This window comes from Procambarus clarkii, chromosome 70 (genome assembly GCF_040958095.1).
Source record: "Procambarus clarkii isolate CNS0578487 chromosome 70, FALCON_Pclarkii_2.0, whole genome shotgun sequence".
In the NCBI taxonomy this organism is placed as follows: domain Eukaryota; kingdom Metazoa; phylum Arthropoda; class Malacostraca; order Decapoda; family Cambaridae; genus Procambarus; species Procambarus clarkii.
Window position 1 is genome coordinate 20,706,439 of NC_091219.1, and position 21,635 is coordinate 20,728,073.

Sequence of the window (21,635 nt, forward strand, 5' to 3'; positions counted from 1 at the left end):
GGAGTAATTGGCTGATTAATCATTAGTTGAGTTGGGTACATATTTAATATTTTGATAGAGTTGGCTACCTTGTAGAACCAATATACATAATCAGATTTCGTTCTTCTTCTATAGACCTCAGGTGAGTGCAGCATATTAGAAAGTTTAGCTTGAAACTTCATGTGTTGTCTAGATCTACTCAATGCCTTCACGTCGAAAACTGTGCTAATAGACAAAATTCTCTCACTTATGGTAGGTAATTTTAACTCTGCTCTCATATTAACTATTCTCGTGGACTTTGGAGCCCCAAGGATGAGACGCATAGCTTCATTTTGCAAGGTTTCAAGAGATTTCAGCTCTTTGTCAGTAAACAGTGTGAGATGTAGAGCATTGTAGTCAATCACAGAGCGTATAAATGATACATAAAACATTCTAGCAAGTCTCACGTTAAGTCCATGATTGACACCAACAAGGACCCGCAAGGGCTTTAATCTCTCCCAAAGTTTCCTCTTGAGAGAGGAAAGGTACCCAGGGTCGTTAAAGGGGACACCAAGGTATCTGTAAGACTCGCAGTTCTCAAGTGCTCGCCCATCTATATGATAATTGGCTGGTGGAATACCACATGGAGTGAGGGCACAAGTTTTCTGTACAGAGATAAGGAGGCCACATTCCTCAGCTCTAGTAGGAAAAGCGTCGAGCAGAACTTGCATTCTAGGCTCGGTGGCAGCCTGTAAACATATATCATCAGCATAACAAATGACAGTGTCTTCATTATTAGTTGGAAGATCTTTAATAAGTTTATGCATCAGAACGTTGAACAACAAGGGACTGAGGACCCCTCCTTGTGGAGTTCCCAGTTCAAAGTGTTTGCTCTCTGTGCTTTTAACACCATTAAACAAAACATATGCTGTTCGATTAGACAAATAGCCCTTTATCCATTTCAGTAATTTTCCTTGTATTCCCAGCTCGGCAAGGTGTTCCAGTATGATTTCTCTGTTTGCTGTATCAAAAGCTGCTGCTAGGTCGATGAAGACTGTTTGAGGGGAAGCTTCAATATGTGCGAAGTACTCAGCAAAACAGTGTTGTGTACTGATCCCAGGCATAAATACAAACAGTTGAGGTGACAGGTGCCCCTGTATACGATACATGAGTCGGTTAAGAACAATACGTTCAAGCACTTTGCAAACACACGATGTTAGAGATATGGGTCTATAATTATCTGAGTGTGGTTTGGGGATGGGAACAATGACACTTTGTCCAAGCATCAGGTAATACTCCTTCACGTAAACTCATTCTGTACAACACTAATAGTGGATTACCTGGTACGTGTGAGACTAATCTCAGTAGACTGTAAGTATTACCATCCTCTCCAGGAGCAGTTGATTTCCCCATCTTTAGTGCATGATTTAATTCCCATTCAGTTACATCATTAAGGTCCGACACGTCGATAGCTGTACAGGCAAGATTGATGGTTCGTTGTCTGTTGGGGCGTGTGTCATCAAGTTTGTGCTGTATTTTAATTGGGAGTGAGTCGTAGCTCGATGTTAGTGCCCATTGATCAAGGAGAATGTTTGCTTGTTCTAGTGGGCTGTGGTGCAGCGGTTTGGTGGGGCTGCTTCTAGAGATTTTTCGTATCTTTTCCCAACCTTCAACAAGTGTTGTTTGCTCATTTATACTTTGTAGGAACTCTTCCCAATGTTTACTACGTATAACGTTGCTCATGTCTCTCACCTCTCTATTTGCAACTAGAAATGCATGCAAGTCACCTTGTGCTTTGGTTCGTTTGTACGTATCTCCAAGTTGCTTTACTCGTTCATGTTCTTTAACAAATACGGGGTCAAGGACCCACTTGGGTGGTGGTAGGTGTTGCCCACTTCTGCTAGGCTTACGACCTGTTTCCCAACACACCCATGTGTCGTAGTAGGTAGTAATCGTATCAACGAGATCTCTGGAGAAGGCTTGTACATTCGTTATTGTGTAATCTTGATACCATTTTGATATACAATTAATAAAGTGGTCATGCAAGCCATATGGAATATTCATTTTCCGTCTCTGATGTCTATTAGGTACATCACACTGTACCTCATAGGAAGCAGAAACTGCATAGTGATCACTAGCTAAGTGATTTACCAACGAACATTCCATCCTATCTTGCACAAGGTTTCTACCCATTACATAAACAAGTCTGCCTCCCAATAAATGAGTTTAGGTATCCGTAGTATACACGGTTAATCTGTTGTCATAAACATATTTGATGAATTTGCATCCATTATCGTTGTTAGTACTGTCTCCTAGCATTAAAATCTCCCATGTATATTGTCCCATGATTGTCTAGATCTGGGAGCAATGTTACATTGAGTTCCTGGCTTCTGGCATATACGTTGATGAATGAAAAGTGGCCTGCTGTAGTTTGTACATGAAAGTGATGGTACTGTGTGTGTACATTGTGTGACGTGCTCACAAGAATGTGCGGTAAATCACTTCTGACGTATGTTAATAGGCCTGTGGCGTTACTGTTATTATAGGATGCATACCCTCTGATTTTTGGTGGGGTTTTGTTTATCATATTGGACGTGTAGGGCTCCTGTAAAGCAATTATATTTATGTTGTTACTAGTAACATATGCAATTAGGTCATTCAGTCTTTTGTTGATGGTACGAATGTTCCAACTGAGAAACCTAATGGTTCTTATGTCAACAGCAGCCATCGTCTTGGTGTTGTTCCTCCCTGGGACTGGTGATCCCATTGTTGTCCTTGTCCCACTTGCACAATTTATTTATTTATTTATTTATTTTTTATTTATATATATACAAGAAGGTACATTGGGTTTGTGAGAATACATTGAATAGTACAGTATTTACAATCTTGTAAAGCCACTAGTATGCGCAGCGTTTCGGGCAGGTCCTTAATCTAACAGATAATTTTAAGTAGGTAATTTCTATCAGAATTGATAAATGATGATAAATACATTGCAAGAGAAAAATGAGATGAGAGAGCTTAGTAAGTATATTAAAGCACATTGTTATATTAAAGCTCTGATTACATTGACAGCTTGATTGGTAATTTAAACAAGATTAATAGACACCATACAGCAGATTGACAGCACATATAAGACAGCAATGATCACAATGGTAAAGATGCTCAGATTGGGAGACTGGGTAGCAATAGATACAGATAAACAAGATTAATAAACACCATACAGCAGATTGGCAGCACATATAAGAAGACAGCAATGATCACAATGGTAAAGATGTTCAAATTGGGAACATAAAGGTTGGGAGATTGGGTAGCAATAGATACAGTGCAATTTTAAGGCAAAAGGTGAAAAACTATGAAGATGAAATTAGGTACTTTTTAGTATTGATTTTGAATGATGTAAAAGTTGGACAGCTTTTCAATTCAATAGGGAGCGAGTTCCATAAACTGGGTCCCTTTATTTGCATAGTGTGTTTACACAGATTAAGTTTAACTCTGGGGATATCAAAAAGATATTTATTTCTGGTGTGGTGATAATGGGTCCTATTACATCTGTCCAGGAAGAGTTTCAGAGCAGGATTTGCATTTAAGAACAGGGTTTTGTAAATGTAGTTGACACAAGAGAATTTATGGAGTGAGATTATGTTTAGCATGTTTAGGGAGTTAAACAAGGGGGCTGAGTGTTGCCTGAAAACAGAATTTGATATTATTCTGATAGCATATTTTTGCTGGGTGATGATGGACTTGAGGTGGTTTGCAGTGGTTGAACCCCATGCACAGATACCATAGTTGAGATAGGGATAGATTAGTGCATAATATAGAGAGATGAGAGCAGAGTTAGGTACATAATATCTGATTTTGGAGAGTATACCAACTGTTTTAGAAACTTTCTTAGTTATGTGTTGTATGTGGGTACTGAAGTTGAGTCTCTTGTCTAGGAATAGGTCAAGAAACTTTCCATCATTTTTATTGCTAATGTTTACATTGTCTATCTGAAGCTGAATTGCATTTGTAGATTTGCTTCCAAATAAGATGTAGTAGGTCTTTTCTATGTTAAGTGTTAGTTTGTTGGTTGACATCCATAAGTGAACTTTTTTTAGTTCATTATTAACAACATTATTTAGTGTATGTGGGTTGGGGTTGGAGTAGATGAGGGTAGTATTATCAGCAAACAAAATAGGTTTCAGAATGTTAGAGACATTAGGCAGATCATTGATGTATATAAGAAATAGACGAGGTCCCAAGATGCTGCCCTGTGGCACTCCAACGGTTATTGGTAGAGTGGGAGAGGTTATATTATTGATGGCTACACATTGGTGTCTATCACCAAGATAGGATTGGATATAGTCCAGTGCATGGCCTCGGATTCCATAATGATTCCACAATGTGTCAATAAGTGACTCTACGACATAAAGAGCCACACCAACCTGGCGTTTGGTATTGTCAGGAACATCTGGTGACATCATCAGTTTCTTGATCACTGAATAACTCGGGATGGTCCGCGAGTGAATGTTCTCTGTAAGTCGTAGGGCATAATTACTGTCACTCAGAGCATTATCTTTTTCATTCTCGTACTTGGCTTGAGCGCGTTCGTTAAGGTCATGAATCATTTTAAAATATGCTGATGCAGATCGACTTCCTTTTCCAGTTAATGTTTCTGTGTCACTATCACTGCTGTCATCCCTGAGTTGACTGACGACGTCGCTGCCACCGCCTCCGTTGCCGCTCTCATCTCTGCTGTTGCCGCCGCCGCTGCCGTCGCTGCCACCGCCGCCGCCACCGCCGTCACCACCACTACAGAAACCTTTACCAGCGCGGGCCACGGCTGTGACACAGCAGCATGGAGGCTGCTGTATCTCTTGTGGAGGAGCCCGACGTAGCGTCTGTATAATTTCAGTCAGTTCTGCTACCTGTGCTTGCAAGGTTGCCAACTGTTCATTAACTGTTGTATCAGGCTGTTGTGTGTTGTCAGGGGCGTTGCTGGTACTGTCACCACTATGGAATGGGTCAACAGTACTAGAGCCGGCATCAGTAGACACTTGTTGTGTTTCGGGCACTTGCCTCCTTGTGCCAAGGGAGGCTGGCCGTTTGGTACAATCTGAGCCAGATGGTGACTCCTTCCATACCACATCTGAAACACTTCAGCGGCGGTTTAGACGGAGCCACAGATTCAGGATGTTGCCCTGCTTCTTTTGCAGTGTTCTGTTGCTCCTGTTCCTGCTTTCTTTGGTCTCTGGTCTTCTTATACTGACAGTCCTTCAGTGGATGAGGACCGGAACAGAGAGCACACTTGGGTGTGGGGCACCAGCAGTACTTAGCTATGTGGCCACTGCCACAGCACTCGTAACACTCCACAGGGTTCGGCTCCCACACCCTGAACGTGCTGGGGCGCGCATACAACCCACCAAACCAATACTGGTCAGGTGGCGGATCAGGCTTTTTCCAGACTATGACTATTTGATCAGTAGGCTTACCATTCTTGGTCAATCTTCGTGCTCTGTGTACCCCGTCTAATTCATAGGCCCACTCTAGTGGATATCTGTGACTGTACCTGTTGACTAGGTATTCAACCATCTTATTCCGTGTTGGATTATCTAGAAGGGAGAGCTTTACATCACCTATTTTCCCTTGTAGAAGAGCCTCCACAACCTGCTCCTTCTCTCTTAAAACATACACATATGGACGTAGCATGCCTGCAGAGCCAGGTGGGTACTCCTCGCTCAGTTTCTTACTCCACACAATCCTGTCCGCCACACTCGTGCCTTTAGGGAAGGTCAGACGTGTGTACTCGTTCCTTGGTGCTATCGGACGCCTTCCACACTGTTGTTCACCAGGCTTCTGTTTCCCTTGTTTCCTTCTCAGCCTTTTACTTACCACCTCCACAAACCCATCATTGGGTGGTGGGGTGACTTTGTCACTGGTCACGGTAGGGGAGAGCCCTGAGGGTCCAGCAGCTACCTCCATACCTGCTTCTTCAGGCGGCATTAATTGTTGCTCTAACCTCTTCCGATACCTGGTTTGCATTGATAATCATATGATGATGATTAACACGACAAATGGCAGAGCAGGCAGCATGCCCTACCAGTCATCAGTGCCAACAGTCATAAACCTGTTCTGAGGGGTAGAGACCTGACATAAACCTGTTCTCAGTGGGTTTGAGAGTGCTCAGACGACTTGGATAAAAACTTGGATATTCCACTTGGTTGGTTAATGGGACTCGCAGAGGGTAGCCCTCAGTGACTTATTCTCCTATGTGTGGACAGAATGTCCCCTAACACAGCCTAACCCTGCTACAAAAGTGAACAGATGCCCAAGTCAAGTGGCCCCCCAGATTTTACAGGTAATCGCATGGGCCACTGGACTGTTCCACTTGACCTGTTGAAATGGCGAAATGAGAAGAATAAGAGAAAGTGGGGAAGATAAGTCTTATAACTAGGAATGTACAGGTGCTCTGTACAAAGCTGGCATCATTGAAGTGTTGGCGGCTGTCAACCTCCCGCCAGGGAAGGGATAGGGGGGACCGTTGGGTCAGCGCCCTAACCGGAAGGGGCAGAGGTCCGTGGGGGTCAGATTACGATCCCACAACTCTCCTTGCTGTTTGTTGCCTGAAGCTGTAGATGCCCTGTGGTTCTTGCTAAAGAGTCTTACAGTGAGTCCCAGGTACACTGTACAGGTGATCCTGTGTTATTAGCACCAGCAATGCATCAAACACTAATGTTTGGTAAGCTTCCCCTAAGGGAGCGGAGGGTGCAGGCTGGCCTGCCTCCGACCTCAGGCGCCACTCCCTAGTTCACTCTAGGATTCCTTTGATACTAGTGACTTATGCAACAGTGTTGGAACACTCAGCAGCACAGTAGTATTGTGATGATACCGCCCCGGCGATCACAACGCAAGGTTGAGGACGAGGGACTTGACCCAAAGAGGGAGAGGAGGCGCGCACATCCTCTCAGCTCAAGGTCTGGCCAGCGATTGAATTGCTGGTTGAAGGTGTCATCAATGACTAGACTGTAATTATACTGTACGTAATTATAGTAGCTTTATAAAGCATACACATTCAACTGTGTATGCTAAGTGACTACTGTAATATAATCCTTTATTTATCTTAATTTAAATAATATTGCTATTATAAATTAATATTTTAGGGGGATCCTCGACAAGCCGCCGGTTTGCTGTCGGCGTCCAGGCCACGAGGATAAGTGACCTTTCGGATAAATCAGGAGTTGTGGCAGGTATAATAAATCAGTTTTTTTTATTAACAAGTTTAGGTATACACAGCAATGTGCTGCTACCCTAGTAGTAGGCATCCACCAGTCTCAGGAGACCCTATTCTGTATGAAAGATTACACAGTGTAGATCAAAAACTAGCTATAAGTTCAACTGAAAATGCAGCGAAGTTGTAAATCTGCCAATTAAGTTACTTCAGTTTAATTAAAATATGTACAGTTAGAACCAGTCTTTAGGAACAGTTTGGGGACTATTATTATTGACAAGCTGTCGTGTGGCAGCTCACAGGTAAATTTATAGAAGAGTTTATAAATTTATAGAGACCACTCCAGACCGACTACCAGAGCACAACTCTATGGTTTCCTGAGACTGGTGGATGTTTACTAATTACCTATATAGATTAATCTTTAGCTTATAACACTGTGTTAAGTACAGTAGCCTACGTTTTCGGCTCGCAACCGAGGGTCATGTGGGTTCAACCCCTGGGAATGTAGGACAAACGGTTGGGCAACCTTCTAAATACAAATACAATATTTATTCAGGTAAAGTACATACAAGGTGAGATACAAAAAAGTTGGATTTATAGATTCTTTTCACTTGATGCCTCGACTGTTTATGTTACAATTGTGGGCTGTACTACTATGAGGGATCTCGTAATAATTTAGTGTAGGGGCAGTTAGGATTAAGATGTACCCAAGTTATGGAGATCTAGAAGGCCCGGCCCCCAAATAAAACTATAAGCAGTGCTGAATAATTGGCTAAAAGACAATGTCAGTCTAGAGGTTGATCATAGATCTCCTACGCAGGAAGAATGGATACTCCTTTAACTAACTAACTTATTTATTAACCCCTTAACAACTCCCCCCCCCCATATACATTCACACCAATAACAATAATAATAATTACTTTATCACACTATCTTACGTTAAAAGCCTTGGTCCACATAAGCAGGATACAAGGTTTACACTCAGAACAAGCTAGGGTAAAGTAAATAATTAATTATTATTTATTATTATAAAATAAATTAAGTCCCTTAATGTAACAGAGCAATGGCTGTACCACAGTATAATATAAAAGATATCATATAACATGACTGAGTAGAATGCCAGTACTGCAAAGATGTAACTAAGGAAATAAATCGTAGCACATTAACAGTGCCTAGTGCCAGTTAGCCGAAGCAATGTTGCAGTACTCACAATCAGCTTAATGCTATAATTGAAGACAACACCACAGTTAAAGAGTGGCACAGCCGGTCCAGTATGTATAAAATATTCTGTATACACAGAGTGCAAAGAAAGAATAGGTAATAATTTCCAGGGGTAATGATATGTTAGTGCCTAGTTTACATGTAAAGTCTGCAACCCCCAACTTGCACTACAAGTGAGCACTTGACATATGGTAAGTAGCTGCGGGCAGCCCTAGACTTGGGGATCCGGCGCAGCACCCCCACTCCGCAGGCCAGCGCAGCCGATCCCCCACCCCCCGAAGGGCGAGGTGCCCGCTGGCCGCAGAAGTAACTTATCTAGGTAGTGGAATGACATCTTGCCTGACGTAGGAGTGGAATGCATCACTTTTCCACCTGCCGACTGCTCTAATTGCTGCCAGCGCAAGGCCATCCTTGGACATCTGCGTGGCTCTGCCGATTCTGAAGGAATGAGGAGCATAATCGTATGGAGGCAGTCCTAGTGCCCGAATGGCAGCACGGAGCACTCTAGTGAAATCTTGTCTGGTGACTGGGGCGCCCGTTTCGTCTAGGAATATAGGACCTGGTTCCATGCCTCGTTGTCTAATGTAGTTCGCCAAGGCACGGACCGGGCAATACTTGCTGTAGGGGTCTGCACTCAGGTTTAAAGTGGGGGTACGACCTGCACTGTGCTTGTAGGAGGCAAAGACGATGTCGATCCCCGTCCGTGATAGAGTTAACTGGTCCAAGCGTAGCGTGTGTTGCCCCTTTCCCGCATAGGTCACCTCCCCTGGCCGGAGGCAGGCGTAGAAGGCGAGGGAGAAAAGCGCTCGGTAGCAGGTCTTCTCGTAAGTCGAGCCGCAGACACCTCGCAGGGCCTCCAGTAGTTGTCTGGTCACGGGCAACCATCGTGCAGGGGGCCATTGAGCCTTGTTGCGCGCTCCCTTAAACAGTTGTGTGACTAGGAACTGGCGAGTAGGGTCCTCCCTACCATGCAGCTTGAACATGAAGGCGATCGCCACAAGGTAAGGGCTGAGAGAGCGGAAAGCCAGGCCCCAAGACAGGAGCGACTGCAGGAAGCTCACCAGGGTCGAGGACGAGGCCTCAAAGGGACACTCCTGTCTCCTGTCGGCCGATACGTACGCCACGTACTCCGCCCACTTATGCCGATACGTGCGCCGTGTCGCAGGCTGCAGGGAGTCGAGTAGCGTCCTTACAGTTTCAGGGTGAAGTTGCAGGGTAGAAGGTGCTGCGGGACGGCGGTTGGCTTCTCGGCGAGTCCTGTGTCTCGCAGGAACGAGGGCGGCAGCACCTGCAACCGTGAAAGAGCATCACAAACCCCGTTTAACTTGCCCGGGAGATGTGAGGGAAGAAGCGTAATATTATGGGTGAGCAGGAGGATTGCCAGTGGCCGGACCAGTTGCATGAGGGGGCACCTGGCGGACAGAGATCGCAGCACATTTACCACAGCAGCGTTGTCGGACCTACACACAAGCCTCTTGTTTGCTAACACTGTTGCAAAGATGGATATCCCCATGTAGAAAGGGTAAAGTTTGAGGAGCGCGATGTTGAGTCGGCTCCAGGCCGAAGACCAGGTACCCCTGAACCAGGTTGCTCCGAGTGTGAGTCCGTAACCCTTGAATGAAGCGTCCGCACACATCGCGAGGGACGTGGCGCACCCCCATCCACCGTCTGGTGGAAAAACTGTTATCCCATTAAATGCGCAGAGGAAAGTGTGCCATGCTCCCAAGTCGAGCTTCGCCTCCACGTCCAGCGGGCAGAGGCGTGAGGGACGTTGGACACCTCGTGTGAGTGGGTGGAGTCGTCTGAGGAAAGCCCGTCCCCCTGGTATGACTGTCATGGCAAATTGCAGTTTGCCGATAATCCCCTGCAGGTCCTGCAGGGGGAGGTTATCTTGAGATGATTTCGGGGGTTTTAGTGTCCCCACGGCCCGGTCCTCGACCAGGCCTCCACCCCCGGAAGCAGCCCGTGACAGCTGACTAACACCCAGGTACCTATTTTACTGCTAGGTAACAGGGGCATAGGGTGAAAGAAACTCTGCCCATTGTTTCTCGCCGGCGCCTGGGATCGAACCCTGGACCACAGGATCACAATTCCAGCGTGCTGTCCGCTCGGCCGACCGGCTCCCTTAAGGCTCTCGAGCCTTTAGGCTCTCGGCCCCTAGTGCGTCTTCCACTGCAGCCATGTACTTCGTCCTCTTGTCGTCCGGCAGCCTTGTCTCCATACACCGGGCATCGATTTCAAGTCCAAGGAAGGTGAGGCAGGGGCAGGGGCCCTCGGTCTTGTGGGGGGCCAAGGGAACGCCTAGGCGCTCGCAGAGAGTAGTGAACACCCGCAGGCTCCGCAAGCACTCGTTGTAGGTAGAACTCACGAAGAGGAAGTCGTCCAGCACCTTCACGACGTCCTGCACGCCGAGCTTCTCCGCGAGGATCCATTGCAGGGCGCTGGAGAACGTCTCGAAGATCCTGCAGGAGGGTGCAGCCCTCATGCTGAGCATCTTCTCGTAGTAGTACCACCCCCCGTAGGCGAAGCCGAGTAGGTGGTAGTCGCTGGGGTGGACCGGGACGATCCGGAACGCCTCTGCTATGTCGCACTTCGCCAAGTGCGCTCCCGGCGAGCGTCTGACCACCAAGGCCACCGCGTCGTTGATGGACTGGTAGGTCACTGTTGTCGTCTCCTGCGGGATATATTGGCGTTCGCTCTCCGAGGTATAGGGGTAGCTGAGGTTGTGCAGGAGCCTGTATTTGCCCGGCGTAGACTTCTCTCTCAGGGCTATGGGAAAACACTTGAAATTCTCGATTGGAGGAGCTTCAAAGGGGCCCGCTATGCGCCCCAGGCTCAGTTCCTTGTCCAGCATAGGCCCCACTATATGTGGCAGGGCCGTAGTTGCTGGGGGGTTACGAGAGGAGAGGGGAGTCCGCGCCCCCTCGTAACCGAGTAGGAAACCCCCCCGGAAGCCTCCCACGACGTAGTCCCGGAGGGGGTATCCCACCAGGAACGCATCAAGTGCGTCTGCATCCACTGGCGTTGTGACGTGTGTCCCTCTTCCTGCCCCTGTCCTGTGGGGGGCGACGGGAATGCTTCACCTTGGCGGTGGTGCCTCGAGGTTGGGCCTGGGGGCACGGGCAGTAGGCGGGGTGTCGCTTGTGGCAGCGTGGGCAGTAGTTCTTGAGGGTGCAGGAGGCGCCGGAGCAGCCTGCCCCGGTTGCGTGGAAAGCGTAGCAGTATCCTGGTGGTAGTCCGTAGGCCCGTGCAGTAGAGAGGGAACGTTCAGCTGGGGAGGCGACGGCGCGAGGCACCGCCTGAATCCGCTCCTGCGCTGCACGTTGTACCGACCGAATCTCCAGGTTGAGTCTTAGTGCAGTCCAAGGGCAGCCCGACCTCTCCTTGTCCCACCTGAATGCCTCGTTGTACCACATCCAGTTGCCGCGGAGGTTGCGCTTCATGGACTTCACATAGCGGACATAAGTGAACAGCGCCTGCCCCTCGGCGGGATGTTGCTCCAGGTAGATTGAAGCGAAGATGTCAAAGCCGTGCCCCCACTGCTTCGGCGTCAGAGGCGGCAAGTTCTTGGTGGACAACTGGGCCTCGGAGGGAGTGGCATGTCGTGTCTCGGAGGGCCTGGCATCACGCTCATATGCCAGGAGCTCACGCAGGTCGATGTACTTGTTTGCCCAGACTTTCTCACGTAGGGCCAGTGGAACGTGCTTGCCTAGCATAGTGATAGAGTTGCCTCGCGTCCCCCAGGGCTGTCCCACCCAAGGACTAGGAGTAGGGGGGGAACAAGCTCTCTCTGCGGTACTCACCATTGGAGGACGTGCTGGAGGAGCTGTGTCATCGTCTTGTCGTATGCCTCCTCACCCTTGACCGTGGGCGGCGCACCTGGGGGGGCTGTGCGTGTAGGCCGAATCATGAGGACGTCCGTGTCATCTGCTCCGCCGGAGTTCGAGGGCTGCCGCCTCCTCGGGTCAGAGGGGGGGGGGCTCCGAGCCTGAGCAATGAGCGTCTGCAGCGTTGCCCAGTCGGCGGCCGAAAGTTGTGGGGGGTGGTCGGCCGCGCCCGCCGTGGCCGTGCCGGTTGGGCGTGCATCGCGGATGTGGTCGCCGTCCGAGTCAGAGCCTCCCAAAGAGGCCTCCGAGGAGGGGGGAGGCGAAGTGGGCGGGTTTCACCCTTGCCCTGGGCGGTTGCGTCCTAGCGCCCATTCGTTGCTGTCCTCTCGTTGACGCCGCCCTTGTCCTCTTCTTCACCGCGTGGGGGTGGGCCAGCGTCTCCGTACTGCCGAGAGGGAAAAAATTAGCGGGCGGCCAGGGCAGGTACAGAAAAAGCTAAGGAAACATGGCTAAACATTTAGGCAAGAAACTTATAAGCACAAACATGGAAACATTTAAAGCATGAAAAGCAAAGCATGGCTTAATTTTTTTTTTTCTCTTTTTATATAATATAATAAATTATAAATATATAAATTATTTAAATATATAATAAAAATATAAAATAAAAATAAATAAAATAAATAGGATAAAAAGTGAAGAATCCAAATAGAAATGTAAAGGAGGATAAATAGAATATAACTGAGGAAAAATAAATACCCCAGAAGAGAATGGAACTGAACCCGAGGAATAAATAACAACACTACTTGTAAACCCCCACCCCCTCCCCGCTCAGCTCGTTGTCGCCGTGTGGGGGCTTCGTGGGCGGCTGCCGGAGTGTGATGCTCCTTAGGACAGTCCTCTGTCCTTTTCTAGCCTTGTGCTCCTGCTGCCTTCCTCTCCAATTCTGCTGGGCACCTTTTCCTTTTCCTTCTGTTTCGTTTTTCTCCCCCCTCTTCTCCTATCTGCTTGCCGTTTCCTGCCGACCTTTTGCTCGTTCTGGTTCTTCCATGGACTTCTCCTATTTTGACGCCCGGGTGCTTGAGGAGGCATACTCATGCACCCGTAGAACTGCAGTACCCGACGTCGAGAGCGAGGGGAACCTTTTATTGTCAATCCCCACTTCGTCACTGAACCCGATCTCGACGGACTGTCGGTTTCTTAAGGTGGCGTTTGTGGGGTGTATACTCACAACGCACCCCTAGGAGGCCCCGACAAGATCGGCGATAGCTTCTTGTTGGGTGTCCTGCCTCTAATTGTGGCTCCATGGTGGGTGTGGGGGCACATTCGTGAGTGAATTCTTCTTTTCGTCAAGATGATATCCCCTGTTTCGGCTGCTTCTGGCTTACCTTCTCAGGCTCGTGGGGTGGGCGACCAAGCCCCCGAGTCGGTCCGTATTGGAAGACCGGGCTCTGTAGCCTCCGCTGCATTGGGCCCCGACCTTGCTCCTCCTTTGGCCTCTCTGACTCCTTCCCCTAGCTCCCCTCCCTCTTCTGTGGTTGGGTCGAGCTCCAAGCCCCCAGTGGTGACTACCTCGTCCCCTGGCGCGGCTCCTTCTCTAGTTGTAACTACTGCGCCTTTTAACCCCTCTCTCTCTGGGGGTTCTCACCGCCGTCCTCGTCACGGCCGCCCTCGCTCGATTCCTTCCAGTTCTGCTACCTATCAAGCCTTGTTTGGTCCCGCTTCCTGGGCCAAATATTTTGATCTCCTACCTCTTGATTCTGCGCCTCCTGACGATTTCTCCCTTCATCGACATCTCATTGATTCCGTGGATGCCTCCATTACTTTCAACCCCACTCGTCTCGGTACACGTGTCGTTGCTGCTCCTTCTCAGGATGCTGCTTCCCGCTTAGCTGCCTTATCCTGCCTTGGCGAGACCCCCGTTCGGGTCTCGAAGAACGCTCAGTTGAATGCCAGTGTTGGCACTATTTTGCTCCCGCCCCATGTTGCAACTGGTGTTCGGGACCTGCGCGACTGCCATAACGATATTCGACATATCCTCGCTGCCCAGGGCCATTCTATTCTCCAGGTGGACACGTTTACTCGTCCCCCTCGTGGTAGTCGCCGTCAACCCCTCCGGGTTGTGAAGATTACCTTTGATGGTAGGACCCTTCCACCCTCTGTCATTCTTGCTGGTGCCAGGTGCTCTGTCCAGGAGTACATTCCTTCTCCTCGGCTCTGCAACAAGTGCTGGAGGTTTGGGCATGGTGCCCTCCGCTGCTCCGGGACTGTCTCTCTCTGTCCTTTGTGTGGTGGCGAAGCTCACTCTAAGTCGGAGTGCACTTCTCCCCAGGCTCGTTGCCTCAACTGCGGTGAGGCCCATCCTACCTTCTCCTGTGCGTGTGTCCATTACAAGCTTGAGGCAGCCGTCCTCAACCTGAAGCACCGAGAGCGTTTATCTTTTCCTGAGGCGAGGCGCCAGGTTCGCCGGCTCCCGCCTTATGCTAATATCTCTTATGCTCGCGTGTTGCGCTCTTCCTCTCCTCGTCCTTCCCGCCTTCCTCAGACTCACAACCGTTTCCGGGCCTTGGACCCTGATGCGCCCACTGCCCCCTCCTCTGTTCCTTTGGGTTCTCTCCCGAAGGATCCTCCTCCTGGTCCTCTGTCTGGGGTTCCCCTTCCTTCTACCCGGTCTGTCGTGTCTTCTGTGTCTTCTTCCTCGTCCCCCTCCGATCCTCATTCCCATCCTCTTCCTCCATCTATCGGCTCTCCCCACCGCCTGTCGGTGCGGGCGGATGTCCATCGCTCTCCTAACGGCCGTCGTGTGTGCTCTCGTTCGGCTTCTCCTGTTGAGACACTGGAATCCGTTGCCCGGTACGTAGTTGCTGGGACACCGGTCTCTTTAAGTCAGAAGCGTAAGCCTGGCTCCTCTCCTTCCTCTTCCCCGGCGGGTAAGAAGGCTTCGCTTTCTTCCTCAGCTCCTCCTTCTGGCTCTGTTGCTCCTTCCCCTCCCGTTTCAGTGCTTGCGCCCCCTGTTCCTGCTATGGAGGTTTCTTTGGCCCCTGCTTCCCTTTTGGTTGCTGCTCTTGCTGGGGTGCGCTCCCCTCTTTCTACTCCCCCTCCTCCTGCTGCTGTCCTTGACGGCTCCTCTCCGTTGTCTCCTCCTCTTCCTCCTCCTCCTCCTCCGGACCCTGCCCGCCCACCTCTGATCTGTTCTCCCGTTTCCTTCCCTCCGTCTTTGCTCAGTTTACCCATGCCCCCTAACCCTGACTTTGCTGACCCTGATCCCGACCCTGATATTCTTTAACGTGCTCTGTTGTTCTTTCGCCTTTGTTTCTTCCTTGTTCTCTGTTTTTGTCCTTTCTCTTCCCGTCGTTGTCCATTCTTCAATGGAACGTTCGAGGTTATTACGCCAATTTCCTCGAACTCCAACTTCTGATTTCGCGGTTTTCGCCCCTTTGTGTCTGTCTCCAGGAGCCAATGCTTGGTGCTCGTCCTGGTCGTTTTCGTGGCTATTCCTTTCTTTCCCCCCCCCCCCAGCCATTGCTGGGGCTTCTAATTCTTCTGCTCTCTTGATTCGGGCTGATGTTCCCTTTGTTCCTTTACTTTTTCCTTCGCCTCTCCATTGTTCTGCTGCTCGTATCTTTGTGGGTAAATGGTACACAGTTTGTTCCATTTATCTCCCCCCGAGTGTCCCGCTCTCTCTTCCTGATTTGAAACACCTCCTGGACTCTTTGCCGGAGCCTGTGCTCCTGCTGGGTGACTTCAATTGTCGTCATTCTCTTTGGGGTGACGTTCTGACGAATACCCGGGGTCGCCTCCTTGAGCCGTTTCTCCTCTCTTCTTCCCTGTCTCTTCTGAATTCTGGTGAGCCCACTCATTTGGACTCTCGGACTCGCACCCTTTCTTGTCTTGATCTTTCTCTCTGCTCTTCTTCTCTTTACTTAGATTTCACGTGGCAGGTTCTTGATGACCTCCATGGAAGTGATCATTTCCCCATCCTTGTTTCCTTTTTCTCTTTTCGCCCTTCCCTCTCTTTCCCTAGGTGGCAGTTTGCTAAGGCAGACTGGACCCTATTTACCCTCAGTGCTGCTCTCCCTGACCTCTCCCTTCTGCCTCTCTCTCGCGCTCTCCTCCTTTTTCATGACACTGTCTTCAACGCTGCCCTCCGCTCTATTCCTCGCTCTTCCTCTCGGGGTCCACGGAAGTGCGTTCCCTGGTGAAATGCGGACTGTGCTCGGGCTGTCTGCTATAAGCGTGCAGCCTGGAAGAGGCACCGCCGTAGGCAGACGACCGATTCTTTTCTTTTCTTTCGGAAAGCGAGTGCGGTGGCCCGTAGGGCTATCCGTACGGCTAAACGTGAATGTTGGGCATCTTATGTCTCAACAATTACGTCCGAGACCCCTCTGGCCCAGATCTGGAAGCGTATCCGCTAGATAGCGGGTAAGTTCGTTCCCGATGTTTCACCGGTCCTTCACCTCCATGATACTCTTGTGGCGGACCCGTTGCAGGTCGCTTCCGAACTGGGTTCCCACTTTTCTTCTGTTAGCTCTGGTCTTCATCTTCTCCAATCTTTCCTTCTTCGTAAACCTGTCCTTGAGTCTCGTCCTTTAGATTTCTGCACTCATCTTCAGCTTCCCTATAATGATCCCTTCTCTCTCTCTGAACTTCGTTCTGCCCTGGCCCTCTGCGGTTCTACGGCGGCGGGCTCCGATGGTATTCATTATGAGATGCTTCGCCATCTCCCTCCGAGCACGTCGTGATCGCTACTGTCTTCGCTATCTTGCGTGGTCCTTGCAATATCCTTCCTCTCGCCTCTGTCGTGCTTTAACTTTTACCCCTCCTGCGGTTCCTGTTCCTCTTCACCACCTCCCTCTTTCTGTCCGGTTATCTCGCCTACAGGATTCTCTCTCCGTTCGTATTTCTGACGTTTCTCCTTGTGTTGTTCCTTCTTTGCCCCCGTGGAGGGTCCCTCTTCCGTGGTTTTGTACTTCCTTGACCCATATCACTAAAGCTTTTACCCCTCCTACGGTTCTAAAACGCCTTTTCCTCGAGCACTTTTCTTCTCACTCCCGCTCCGTTTCTGTCTTCACCGATGGGTCTAAGTCAGCGGACGGTGTTGGCTACTCTGTTGTTTTTCCTGATCGCACTTATATGTGTCGCTTGCCTCCGGAGACTAGCATCTTTACAGCGGAACTTTATGCTATTCTCTATGCTCTTCGTCTCCTGCTTTCTCGTTGTCAGTCTTCCTTTGTGGTTGTTGTTGACTCTCGTAGTGCCCTCATGGCTCTCGGGTCCTTTAATCCGGTTCATCCAGTAGTTGTCGAGATCCAGCATTGGCTGTTTCTCGTTCACAGTAAATTTAAGTCGGTTGAGTTTTGTTGGGTTCCCAGCCATATTGGTGTGTCTTTAAATGAGCGTGCGGATGCTGCCGCTAAGGAAGCTGTCCGCTCTTGTCTCTCATAAAGGCATTCCATATTCCGACTTTTACCCGGTTATCCATTCCTCAGTCCTTACCCGTTGGCAGGCTTCTTGGTTGTCTGTTACTGGTAACAAGCTACGTACTCTTAAATGTTGTGTTTCCTCGTGGCCGTCCTCCTTCCACCGTAACCGGCGGTGGGAAACAGCTCTGGCGAGGTTGCGTTTTGGCCGTACTCGCTTAACCCATGGTCACTTGATGGAGCGCCGCCCTGCTCCTTATTGTCCTAGTTGCATTGTCCCGCTTACGGTCGTGCATGTCCTTCTTGAATGTCCTGACTTCCAGGACGAGCGTGTGTCTTGCTTTCCGGCCGCCCCTCGCGGTCACCTGTCCCTCGATAGAATTCTTGGTGACTCGGATACTTTTGATATCGTTCGCCTGATGCGTTTTTGTTCTCGTATTGGCATCCTTGGTGATATTTAGCGCCCTCTGATTATTTTGCATATTTGATGGTGCTACATAGCCTTCCCGGTTTGGTGCCTTCTTTTGATAATTACTTACTTACTTACTTGTAAACCCCCAGGAATAAGCTACAAGAGAAGGGACAAGTAGACAGATGAGGCGTAAGGGAAAGACTGAAAAAGAGTAGTCCGGAAGAAACGCCTAAAATAACGCCTAGGAAGGACTTAAAAGAGCTTAAGGAAACTTAGGACATGACGTACAAAACATAAGTAAACTAAATTAAAGTAAATAAATAATGAATAAAGTGTATAAAATAAATAAGCGAATAGATGTGAGCAATACACACAGGATAAGGATAAAAGAATAACTGAAATAAAGTAAATAACTAACGAATAAACGGAAAAGAAATAAAACGAAAGCCTGACTAGTAAACAGAAAAGACAAAGTAATAACATAAATAGTAAATTAAAATAAAATAATAAAGTAAAACAAATAATAATAAATAATAATAACATAACATAATAAAACATATAGCATATAACGTATAATAATAATAATTAAAGCAAAATAAATAAAGTAAATAAATAACGGATAAACGGAAATAAGTAAACAAACCGGAGTGGAGCAGAGAACCGGAAAACAATACTAGAACAATAACGTTGGTAATAAGCAAATAAAAGTGAGCAGTACAACCAGTATAAGGACAAGAGTAGTAACAGAAATGAAGTAAATAAATAACAAATAACGTAGAAATATAAACGAAAGAAAGTGCAGCTGATAAACATAATAATGCATACGAATAACTTAAATATTAAAATAAATAATGAGGAAAATGGAGAAAAAAAAAGACGAATAATGGTAGCAGTATAGCAGGAAAAGGACATAAGTAAATTAACAAAGAAAATTAAAAACAAACAAAACGGAAATATAGGATAAACGAATAGAAGTGTAGCAACAACCAGAATAGGACAAAAGATTAACTAAACTAGAAAGAAAAAAAAGAGACGAACAAACGTAAAATAAAACGAATAAATGTGACTCGGTACAAACAGAATAAGGACAAAGTAATAACAGAAATAAAGTAATTAACTAACGAATAAAACGGAAAATTAAATAACGAATGAAAGTGTAGCAGAATACATAAGGAAGGACATAAGTAATAACATAAATAGTAAATTAAATAATAAAATAAATATATAAAGTAATAAAGAAAATAATAATAGCATAACATATAATAATAAATAATAAATAAAATAAATAAATAAATTTTTATTTAGGTAGGGTACATACAAGAGATTTTAGAAAGAATGATGGATTTCTAGATAGGGTTAGTACATACAATGCTTAAAGCCACTATTACGCAAAGCGTTTCGGGCATGAAAAACTTAAATGACTAAAGCTTAATACTAATTGAGCATAAGGAATAATATGTGTTGAGAACAATTAAAAAAAAAAAAAAAAAGAGAAAAAAAGGGGGGGGGGGGAACATGGCTGAAAAAGCAGCACAAAAACAATTAGGTCGACAAACAGCATTTCTGATCAGGGGAAGGAAGACACCAACACATGGGGGCGTAAATTTATTACAGGATAAATAATTCTGCAGAAGTAAAACAGGCTTCTAAGTAGGTCTTAACAAATGTATAACATAGCCGTGGCTAACTCAAAGTACACGAAACATCTTAAATTGTACACCCGTAGTAAAATAACGTAATCTTACAGCCTAGTAATAAACTCTGCAGAAACCTAATGTCCTATTGTCTAGAATTAGCAGTGAGGCGAATGTAACAAATCTAATTCTAAGTATAACAGGACACCAAAGTGAACAACATAACATAAGGGAAACCCTAGCTGGAGAATAATCACGCGGCGGAAAAATACATAGTGACTGGGAAAGCCTGATATGTATTTGGAGAAGAAAATAACCCCAGGCCAGAGGCCGAGCCGCCAAGGAAGAAGAAATTACCTGACATAAGGTAGGGCTTACTAGTAGAATGGCTGTAAAGTCAAAGTAGTAGCTGCGGACAGCGGAACACTTGGGGACGGGCACTGCATCCCCCCCCCCCACCACCCATCCCCAGTGAAACGGGAGGAAAGACGTGAGGAACAACGACTGACGTAGTCAGAACCGGGAAAACTGGCAGCCAGCAGAAAGGGGGAGGAGGGTGGGCGCTTCGTGGATCGTGGACCGGGTCGGGAGAGGGAGTGAGAGGGAGTTAATTTAGAATTAACTAAAATGTTCTTGATTTTCCGTTTATATTACCGATTGAAGATGTACACGTAAAACCGCTCTAATCCGGCTGAAACGTCGATATATGCAATAAAAACCGAACTTCTCCCCTTTTCAATATCCTACTCAGTATTTTAACGAGAAACAAATGGTTGATTGAAAATAAAGTATTTAAGGTTAATTTCTAATCAATTATGTGTTTGCATCATTTTTATCGTATATATAATGAATTAATAACAATAAACAGAAAATTCACAAATACGTGGAAAAACGGCAAAATATTGCCTAATTCGATGATATTTTGTTTAAATCACATAAAGGAAAAGGATATGATGAGCGTGAAAATAGTGCTAAATTCGATGATTTTTCGTACGAAACAAAATGCAAGAAAACTTGCTTAAAATGTAATATTATGCGAAATTCTGAGAATTGAAAGCAAAATCACATATCGTGATACTACAAGAAATAGTATCGAAATATTTGTAAAAACGAATATATTTACGTAAAATCACACTACATGAAAAACGTGAAAAAAGTCACTATTTTACCATATATGAGGATTTAAACTTCAAATCATAGAGCGAGGTTTTGCATTATTTAGATCCAAGAAAAGACATATGACAATGTTGTTTCCAATAAAAATGATAAAAATCAATGTGTTTTCATTAGAATTAACTAAAATGTTCCTGATTTTCCGTTTATATTACCGATGGAAGACGTACACGAAAAACGCTCTAATCCGGCTTAAACGTTGATATATGCAATAAAAACAGAACTTCTCCCCTTTTCAATATCTTACTTAGTATTTTAACGAGAAACAAATAGATGATTGAAAATGAAGTATTTAAGGTTATTATCTAATTATTTATGTGTTTGCCTCATTTATGTCGTATATTTAATGAATTATTAACAATAAACTGAAAATTCAAAAAACGTGGAAAAACGGCAAAATATTGCCTAATTCGATGATATTTTGTTTAAATCACATAAAGGAAAAGGGGATGATAAACGTCAAAATATTGCTAAATTCGATGATTTTTCGTACGAAACAAAATGCAAGAAAACTTGCTTAAAATGCAATATTATACGACATTCTGAGATTTGAAGGCCAAATCACATATTGTTATACTACATGAAATAGTATCGAAATATTGGTAAAAATGAATATATTTACGTAATATCAAACTACATGATTAACGTGAAAGTCACTATTTTACCATATTTGAGGATTTTAACTACAAATCATAGAGCGAGGTTTCGTATTATTTAGATCCAAGAAAATACATATGACAATGTTGTTTCCAATACAAATGATAAAAATCAATGTGTTTTCATTAG

At 46.4% G+C, this 21,635-nt stretch overlaps 1 protein-coding gene across 1 annotated transcript; it reads right to left on the reverse strand.

Annotated features, from left to right (window-relative positions):
- Positions 1 to 10,511: 10,511 nt before the first annotated feature.
- On the reverse strand, positions 10,512 to 11,240 carry LOC123775238 (uncharacterized). Its single transcript, XM_045770221.1, has one exon. It carries the CDS (start codon positions 11,238 to 11,240, stop codon positions 10,512 to 10,514), a length of 729 nt encoding a protein of 242 aa, XP_045626177.1.
- Positions 11,241 to 21,635: the final 10,395 nt, after the last annotated feature.

Excerpts from the sequence above, each read along its gene's own strand:
- LOC123775238 (XM_045770221.1), bottom strand. The coding sequence starts at position 11,240 with ATGCTGGACAAGGAACTGAGCCTGGGGCGCATAGCGGGCCCCTTTGAA.